The 9,898-nt window shown below is 33.8% G+C and overlaps 1 protein-coding gene and 1 pseudogene across 1 annotated transcript; both read right to left on the bottom strand.

Annotated features, from left to right (window-relative positions):
* Window positions 1–1,815: 1,815 nt before the first annotated feature.
* Window positions 1,816–4,193, bottom strand: LOC145120578 (putative pentatricopeptide repeat-containing protein At5g52630 pseudogene; annotated as a pseudogene).
* Window positions 4,194–5,631: 1,438 nt separating this feature from the next.
* On the bottom strand, window positions 5,632–8,790 carry LOC145120549 (Major facilitator superfamily protein). The gene is made up of 5 exons (XM_079056356.1): window positions 8,612–8,790; window positions 8,358–8,439; window positions 7,857–8,074; window positions 7,206–7,771; window positions 5,632–6,565 (listed from the first exon to the last, which is right to left on the bottom strand). Exons 1-5 carry the CDS (start codon window positions 8,648–8,650, stop codon window positions 5,731–5,733), a joined length of 1,740 nt encoding a protein of 579 aa, XP_078912482.1. The 5' UTR covers window positions 8,651–8,790; the 3' UTR covers window positions 5,632–5,730.
* Between the last annotated feature and the right edge of the window lie 1,108 nt (window positions 8,791–9,898).

Raw genomic sequence — 9,898 nt, 5'->3', positions numbered from 1 at the left:
TATATGTAATCAACATTTCAAGTAACTTAATATGCAATACCATTAACATTGATAACCAAAAGCATACATTACACCATTCTAATACATAAGTCTACATTCCAATACATAATTTCAATCCCAAAATGAACTGCTAATTCCCATTCCACTATATAATCCCCATCCCAAAATACTTCACAAAAAATCCCAAAATACCATACCCTAACACTACCCAAATATCATACCTTTCCACTACCCAAATCTCACTACTACTTAATGCTTACTTATATAAACGAAAAAAAGACCCAAGACAAAACAAGCAACCACTCCATCTTCACAGCATCTGCACGAACTTCATTTAGCATCATTTCAACTTTGTTCTTTGACCTTAGCAAACCAGGAATGATCTCCACAACCCTAGGGCATATTGGATCGTCCACTCACCCAAGAAATGGACAACTTGGACCGTTTTGAGAACAAGACAAAAACCTCCTATTTGGATTGAGGTCCGTCCAAGATGTCACTCTCACAGCTATGCTTCCATACATACAAATCACCATTTTTGCTTCTTCCAATTCTTCAGCTTTTGCGTAACAGAGATAAAGAGAAAGAGAGGGACATAGGATTTATTTGAGCGTTACATTCTAGGGCTTTTTTTAAAGAGAAGTGGATGTCCCAAAAGTAAAAAAACCAAAACACCCCCATGTGGGACACACGTGATATAGCCTAACACCTGAATATGACAGAGTTAGTAAAAAGGGTCATCTCTGCAATTTTTGCAAACCACAGGGACCATTTGCATTAAAAAAAATTAGAAAAGACTGAGTTTGTGACTTTTGGTAAACAACATAGACCATTTTTATAGTTTTGTCATATATTTATGTATAAAATAGTTATAAAAGGACGTTACAAATAAAGATAGCGGCAATACAAGAGAAAACAAATAAAAGTAGTCGGAAAGTTATGCTATTAAAAAAAAGTGGTAAAAAGTAAACAAAAAGGGGGTAAATAGTAAAAAAACACAAAAAAAAAGCTGAAATAAAAAAAAACGGCAGAGTCGTCAAAATTCTAGATTTTAGAAAACTTTGTATAAAATTAGATTGGTCTGTGCAATAAGATTAGGATGATATGTAGAAAAGAATATCCTTATTATTATTATCATTATTATCGATTATGATAAATACCTTGTATAGATTTTGGCAGATTTTGGCACTTTAGTCCATCCAAAAGAACAAAACTATATGATTACACTATAACCTTTTTCACGCATTGATTTGCCCAATATCATTAAATCGTAAGATTGAAATCTTTTCCTCTCATGCTAAATTACGAAATTACCAACACGTTCTTTTATCTAATGTATCACAACTTGTATATAAGAACTAAATTTTATTAATTTTCAAAAGACATTGAATCTTCCAACAAATTACATGATATTATGTCAAATAAAAACTTCAAATCTTATTTATAAAATAGTAATGTACTTTCGAAATATTCTCACCTACCATAAATCTTATGAGAGATAAGTTATTAACATGCTGTTTTTGGAAAAACACATACACCAATTTTGAAATCTTTTAAAAAATATAAAATAAAAATATCCTTATAAATATAAATTAGTAATACTATTTTGACCATGATAAGTAATTTACTAACATGTAAAAGTTTCTGGAAAGTACAATGGATTATTTTTAATATATTTATAACAAAATATTATCACCCCTGCATTTGTTTTTTATTAGAATATGTTATTTTAAAACTATTACAAGTTCTTCCAACTTTAAAGCATGACAGCTTTGAGAAGCTAAACCATTTGTTTTTGAGGTTTGAGATGACAGCTAGAAGATGGAATGCAATGTTTTTTATTCCTCAGTGACAAGTTACAAAATATGTTTTTTTTCCTCATATGATACAACTATTTCATGCATGATTTTGAACAACTATTAACTATTGACTATGAGTCTATGACATACAAAGTTCTTTAGCTACTCAAAAGTTTAGCTCCAAACAAACAAAATCATCTTAAAACTTACCAAAAATCCTTGCAAGAACAAGATCCATGCACAAAGTGATGAAACCGACTATTATCTCTAAGTATAACCTCTCTCCCTTCAACTTTAGACATCAATTTAATTGCAGAATGACAATCAACACAAACTCTTAAATTCTTCTTCACAATAATCGGTTTCCCAATTGGCATCCTTATAAGTGCATATGCTATTGCAATCCTCTCACTATGATGATTCAAAATCTTCACCTTCATATCATAATCCAAATCAAATGGAACAGAATCAACATCAGGAACATATCCAACTTTAATTATCTTCCTCAAAAGCTCATCAAGTTTCAAATCAATCTCCTTTTTATCCCCATGACACAAATCTTCAACTCCAAAAACATGAACTCTCTTATCAACATCAACCCAACTACATCCCTTAAGTTTTTTCACATTTTCATCTTTCATCATCTTTCTAACACTTTTCACATCCTCCCATTGTTGTTCTTTTGCGTATATATTCGAAAGTAAAACATGGGCTCCACTGTTTAAAGGGTCAATAATCTTTAAACTTTTGGATGCAAGCTCTCCCCTTTCTTTATTGCCATATTTTCTACAAGAAGCTAAAAAGGAACACCAAGCGTATGCGTTTGCCTCAAATGGCATACTTTTTATAAAATTTTCAGCTTCTTTAAGCTTTCCTGATCTTCCCAATAAGTCAATAACACAAGAGTAATGTTCTGATTTAGGTTTTACACCATAGATTGTTTCCATGGAGTTGAAGTAGCTTAATCCTTCTGTTAATAACCCCGAATGGCTACATGCGTTTAAAAGATTTATAAATGTGACTGAATTTGGTTTAATGTCATGCAATAACATCTTTTCAAATACATCTATAACTTTGTGCCCTAATCCATGGTGAGCAAACACACCAATCAATGAATTCCATGTGTACTCATTTGGTTTAGAGATTTTCTCAAATGCTTGAAGTGAATGATCAAGCAAACCACATTTCCCATACATGTCAACAATGATGGAAGAAACAAAAGGGTCTTGATCAAGATTGTATTTTAACACTAGGGTATGAAGTTGAACCCCTTGTTCAAGAGTGGCATGATTAGCACAAGATTTGATTAAGCTAGAAAAGGCGAACTCATTAGGTTCAATTCTTTGTCTTTTTAGCTCAATGAAAATAGTGAATGCCTTCTCGATTTGATCAGATTCAACATATCCATCAATCAAAGAAGTATAGGAAATGATATTTGTACCTTTAGAGTTGATGTTGAGCAACTCTGAGGCACTATCCATGTCTCCTAGTTTACAATACATGTCCATAAGTGCATTTCCAACATAAATATGTTGTTCAAATCCCAATTTTGTAACAAAGGAATGAAGAGATCTTCCAATGTTATATGTTTTTAAAGGTCCACAAGCACAAAGTATACTGCAAAGAAGATGTTGATCGATTGTAATATCTTCAGTCAGCATCTTCTTAAAAGAAACCAGTGCTTCTTCGTTATACCCATTTTTTGCATACCCATTAATCATTGAGTTCCATGAAACTTCATCTTTAGAAGGCATCTCCTCAAAAACCATACAAGCCTCAATGATAGACCCACATTTTGAGTACATGTCTGCTAAATTACTACCCACAAACAGCTCATAACTAAACCTAACCTTAAGAGCAAGACAATGGATTTGCTTACCAATATGGACAGATTTGAGAGACGAGCAAGCTTGAATCACACTGGAAAATGCAAACTGGTTTGGGCTTTCACCGAAGACGCACATTCCACAAAATGTGGTAATTGCTTTTGCGAACTCAGAATTCTGAGAAAACGCAGAGATCATAGCAGTCCAAGAAACCAAGTTTCTTTGAGGCATTTCATCGAATAGCCTGTGGGTATACCCGAGTTGACCGCATCTTGCATACATGGACAGGAGATGATTGGTAAGATACGTGGATGATGGGTAACCAGAGGTGATGAGCTGCGCATGAAGTAACTTTCCATTAGATAGCTGTTTGGATTGGGCGTAGGTTTGAATAATGTGCGCCAAGGTATTCGAGTGTTTTTGCAAGTGTTTGGTTAACATTCGAAATGTCATAACAAATTTCGCCTCTCGCCTCTCTCCAGATCGCTCGGCCGTCGCCCGCTTATCCTTCTCGTCGCCGTCTCCATAAGCTATCAGTCAAAAGAATGACACACTCATCTATATCTCTCATATGCAACGCAACAACTGAAACAAGGGATTCTAAGGGGTGTTTGGAAGCTTATCGTTTATTAGTTTATTTGGGTGGGAATAAGCAATAAGCAAGGAAGAAGATGCTTATTAAAATCACCTTATTTAGCTTATTCTTAACACAACAAGCTGATTTTTAAGGATTTTATCAAAACACTTAAACTTAGATTATTGTAGTGGGAATAAACAATAAGCAAGAAACACCCTCTTTTTTTTCGTATCCAAACACTCCCTAAATACACCATAACTAAAACCATTTTTAATAAGTCAATACCATTAGTAACTAATATAAGACGCACCACTTAATTTGAATCATTTAGCCGTCTCTCATAATTGTCTGTGACAACTCTAGTAGATCTAGATGGAGAATCCTTAGGAATATGTTCCTCGATGGTATAAAGATTTATCGTAGAATTAAGCACTACTCTCAACCAACGAGTATAGCTAATATCGTTGAGCTTATCATGACCGATGAAACCTTGTAGTGCAAAGTTTGGAATGACGAACTATCGTTTGATTACATCTATTAAATAGGTTAAACTTTAGTGATTCAATTATAGTACTTCAAAAATAATTACCCACAATTTGTTTTTAACAAGGCTAGGATTCATATTTCATTTTGCCTATTACGAAGAGGGATGTTGTGGACGTAATTTAGGGAGGTAACCATTTTACCAATTTTGACTCAATGAATTTCTTATAATTTTACGAGATTCATTGACTAAATATCAGTTAACATGTTTAATCTCCTTCTACGCTTATCCTTTTTTGTGACAAGATGTCGTAGATCACAAGTCCGAGAGTGAATTGACCAACACATGATATTTGGTTCAAGATTAGTTCATGTATTTATTTCTTAACATGTAGCGTATGATTTTCATTTTATAAATTAGGGGATTGCCACAATGATGCATGCTATTGTGAGCACTATGTTATGGGTGTTATGGTGATTCCAAAATTTTATAATTTTGGAGCCAACAAGCAACAGGAGACAATCTAAGAGACAATAGTTGATTTTTCTTATTATTTGTGTAGGAATAGTAAAATTGCCATAGGTTTTTTTAATCCAAATTCCACTCCCTGATATTATGGTGTAGTTGTCTTTTTCCCTCAATAGCAAAATGGTGTGGTTAACTAGTTAAAAAAAACCAAAGCCATTCACTAACGTTTAGTTTAAGATCAGTTTGTTCGAATATCTTTATCAAACTATTAAAACTTTTATTTTCATCATAAATTTAGTTATAAATTGTTGGTGGAAAGATAAAATTTGATATACTATAAAAACCGCAAATATATTTTTGAAGAATCCAAAATTAATCAAGCTATTTATAATAAAAGAATTAATCTTATTCAAAGATGCAACGTTTTATTTATTTTATTTTTAGGAAAAAGAAGAAACAACGTTTTATTAATCTCAACTTCACTAGAAAACTTTAACAAACCATAATCAACGTACCAAACTATCTTACTTTTTAACATAAACCAACTCTGCTAACAATTTCAAAATACTAAACGATTTACGCTTCTTCCTTCTTGGGCTTATTACCATTTTCCTCGACACTAATGCACTTGTACTTCCTAGCACAATAAACATAGAGCACCAAATCAAATACAGTCAAGATCGCAATAAGGAAATAAAACCGATCCATATGACCATCATTTAAATCCTCCGGAATCCACCCAACTTTATCACCCCTCGCAGTAATACTCATCACCATATGCACCAAAAGGCTACTAACGTAATTTCCAAGCGAAATCGAAGCCATACAAAGTGAACTTCCAAAACTTTTGATCCCATCAGGAGCTTGGCTGTTAAAAAACTCCAATTGTCCAACATACATAAAAACCTCAGAAGCACCAACAAGCACATATTGTGGCACTTGCCAAAATATGCTCATCGAGCTCGTATGTTTCTCGGGAATTGACCGTTTTAGCCTTTCCACCTCCGTGACTCCGGCCGCAATCATTGCTAAAAGACCAATGATTAACCCTATTCCCATTCGTTGTAGCTCAGTTAGACCTTTAGGGTTTCCACTTAGTCTCCCGACTAGGGGGACTAATACTGTACGATAGATCAGTGTGCATACGAGCACACTGACAATGTCGAATATCGACATGCTCGCAGCTGGAAAATGGAACTTTCCAATGTAGGAGTTCATGGCGGCACCTTGCTCCACAAATAGAGACGCCATTTGAGTGAAAATGACTGAGTATATAATCGTACATAGCCAAATTGGTAACATTCTTATAACACATTTTGCTTCTTCGACTTGTGTCACCGTACATAATCTCCAATCATTTTGTGCCCCCATTAAATCGTACTCTGTTATCACCGCTGCCTTATCTAGACATCTAAAACATTAACATCGAAAAGTCATGCTAAAAATATATAAAATCATAGAAGCATAATGGGAAGGGAAAATGACTTACAAGCCCAACGAAGTTTTCAAACCGTTCAAAAAACTTCAATCATGTTTTATCTATTTAAGAAAACACAAAAAACAAAACATTTTGTCTAAAAAGTTTAATGAAGTTTTTAAACCGTTCAAAAAACCATAATCATGTTTTATCTGTTCAAAAGGTTAAGTTCGTTGGGTTTTTTTGAACAGACAAAAATGACTGAGGTTTTTTGAACGTTTTGGAAACTTTGATGGTTTGACAAGTCATTTTCCCGATATGCTAATAAACCATATCATCTGATTCTCTTTTTTGACTTCCATAGAATTGAATAAAATTGTAACTTAGTTGAGCTTTTTTAGACAAAACATAATTGAGGTTTTATGAACGATTAAGAAACTTCATGGACTCGTAAGTCATTTTCCCTAAAGGAAAATGTATATCACGACAACTAGTGTTGTGGCATATCCTAAAAAATTGCTTTAAATTACTAGGAACACTTCACTTTTGGGAGACAATCGAAATGGGATTGAGAGCTTTTTAAGAATAATAAAAATTGGACTACTATTATATTATGGTGTCAATCTTGACTTACTTGAACTCCTCGCTATGGAGAATCTTTCGACTGCCTTTGATAGCCGATTCCAACCCTTCAACTTCATACAATTGCTTCTCATCATCAACACGAACCTTCCATTTCCTACAAGCTGCAACGAATACTTGTCCAACACGTGGCAAGGGATTTCCAGACGCCTTAACATACCGATAATGAAACGAACCACACAAAAACAATAACAGCGCCACCACCGAAGCTGCCATAGACACCCAAAAACCAGTTGTCCAATGACCAATATCTTCATAGTACACCAGAATAGAGTTCGAAAACAATGATCCGATGTTGAGTGCAGCATAGAAGTAAGCAAAGAAAGCACCTTTCGTGCCTTTTTCTTTATGTTTTGGGTCTGATTCATCGAACTGGTCCGAACCAAGGGTGGCTAATGTTGGCTGGTGCCCACCATATCCTAATGCAACCATGTAAATCGATAAGTAAAACATCATTGTTCCTTTAGTTGAAGTTGGAAAACAATGGTTCACTCCATCTCCACATCCGGAAGGTGTCACTAGAAATAGCCATGATGTTAACGATAATAGCACCAATCCCTACACAACACGATTTGTTAATTACTTTACCATAATCAACAAGAGGTTTTAGAGTATTTTGTATGATCTTTTATTATGTGATTACCATGACTAAGATGAATTGAAAGATTGCACAAGTGAGATAGCGACCCCAGTAAGAGTCACTTAGGAAAGCTCCGAGAAGGGAGCACAGATAAACAGTGCCTGTCCATTTGCTAACGCTATTTGCTGCATCTGCATTGCCTTGACCGATGACTCTGGTCAAGAACAAGACCATGTTGACTCCAACTCCGAAGAATGCAAATGTTGCAAGGGCTTGATTTGCTGAAAAAGGAGCAAAAGATTGGAAGAAATTTGAATTGATTAGAGATGAAAATATTGAATCAGTTTACTCACGAGTAGTATGGCTAAATAATGGTTATATTTTGTAAGCAATGGATCAAATATGCAATTTAAAAAACTTAGTTAAAATTGAATGGTCAAATAGATAGAATGTCATAAAAAGTGTACTCAAATGTTTATAACCTTATTTATTATATTGTACACTTTTTTGGCATTTAATAGTTGATAAAAATTGTTCCTTTTGGATGCATGAGAGAATATTTACCAAGAAGGAGAAACGCTGGAGCCCAACCTCCTGCTTTTCGTTTTGGTTTGGGTTGTTGATGAATCGGTGCTCGTTCATCATGCTATTGTCATAAGTACAAGAAAACAAAAGTTATTAGTATAGTGTATAGACAGCAATAAATTCAGAAAATACATGAAAACACGCAAAATCTAATTGAGGATAACTTGAACACCTTTATTAATTATAAAAACTGAAAGAGATAAGGGTAAACTGAAATAAAATAAAATTCTTACAATTATGGAGATCTCCAAGGGGACATTGTTTGAAGCCATTGCAACTTCTCAAAGATTCCTCTAAAAAATTTAGTTGCACGAAACTTGTTAGCATCTTTAGGCATAAAAAATCATAACTGAAGAAGCCTTTTGTGTCACAATTAGAATATCAAGTATCATGAATAATTTTTATCAAGTATTTTAAGAGTTAATGTCATTTGTCGGGATGTTTAAGGTTTGTTTAAATAATGTGGTTTAGTTGGGTAAAAAGCATACGGTATGTTACCATTTAACATCATTGTTGCTTTCAATTACAATAAGAAGAGACCATCACGTAAGAATATATTTTTAGCTATACCCACATGCTTTTGGTTCAAGTAATTAATTGAACTTTGTTCCAATAAATTAAAGATGCATCATAAAATTTAAATATAACTAGGAAAACAAAGGCTAGATGCACAAATAGTATCATTATTTCATCTTCCATATTACAACATTGTAATGTAATTAATTATAATTCTTTGCACTTGTGGAAAATCTATATATCTAAATCTACCAATATAATTATGGTATTGTAATTTCAGTTTACACGACTATCCCAGACTGAATGGTAGCATGTCAACATCAAATAATGCTGTTTGGTAATATGTAGTAAAAATGTTTTGTGTATGGTAACTAATTAAGCCAAAAATATTTTGTAGTAAAACAAAAAGAAATAAGAGAAGGCCATAATATACAAAGCAATGAATGTACATTGTTGTTTATTACATTATACTCTAAAAACAATAATTTATAAATACAAAAATCAAACCTCTTGTATAGCTTTGAGATGGAGAGGATGACAGGTTCACTGGGTGTATATTCCGGCGAGGGTGAGGAGGTTGTGTCGGTAAAAACTGGTGGAGCCACCAGTAGTGCCGGCAAGATTACGACTTGACCTCGACTTGCAGGAAATCTATAAAAACTTGTTGTCATTTACGTTAAAAGAACAATTAGTGATGTAGATCGTACTAGACGAGCACAATCTTTTTTCCTTCAAAAGACGAAATCCAAGAACCCTAATATGAGAAACAAACAAAAACCCAGTAATCTGGAAAGAAGAAAGATGGTACTCCAAGCTTCTTTTTGCCAAAAGATTAGTTATGAATGTAGATACCCTAATTGGGGATATGGAGATCGAGAGGTAGATGGGGAGTGTGATGTATTGTATGAATAATAGGCTATAAGCAAGGGGATTAGAAGTCTTAAACAAGATTAGAGAGTGCGTAACAAACTGCTGATAGAACTCCAAAAACATCTCAAACTTCA

Source organism: Lactuca virosa, chromosome 6 (assembly GCF_052849685.1).
Source record: "Lactuca virosa cultivar CGN04683 chromosome 6, Lactuca_virosa_CGN04683_v6, whole genome shotgun sequence".
Classification (NCBI taxonomy): Eukaryota; Viridiplantae; Streptophyta; class Magnoliopsida; order Asterales; family Asteraceae; genus Lactuca; species Lactuca virosa.
The sequence above is the reverse complement of the archived record's forward strand: the minus strand, read 5'-3'. Positions and strand labels throughout refer to the sequence as shown.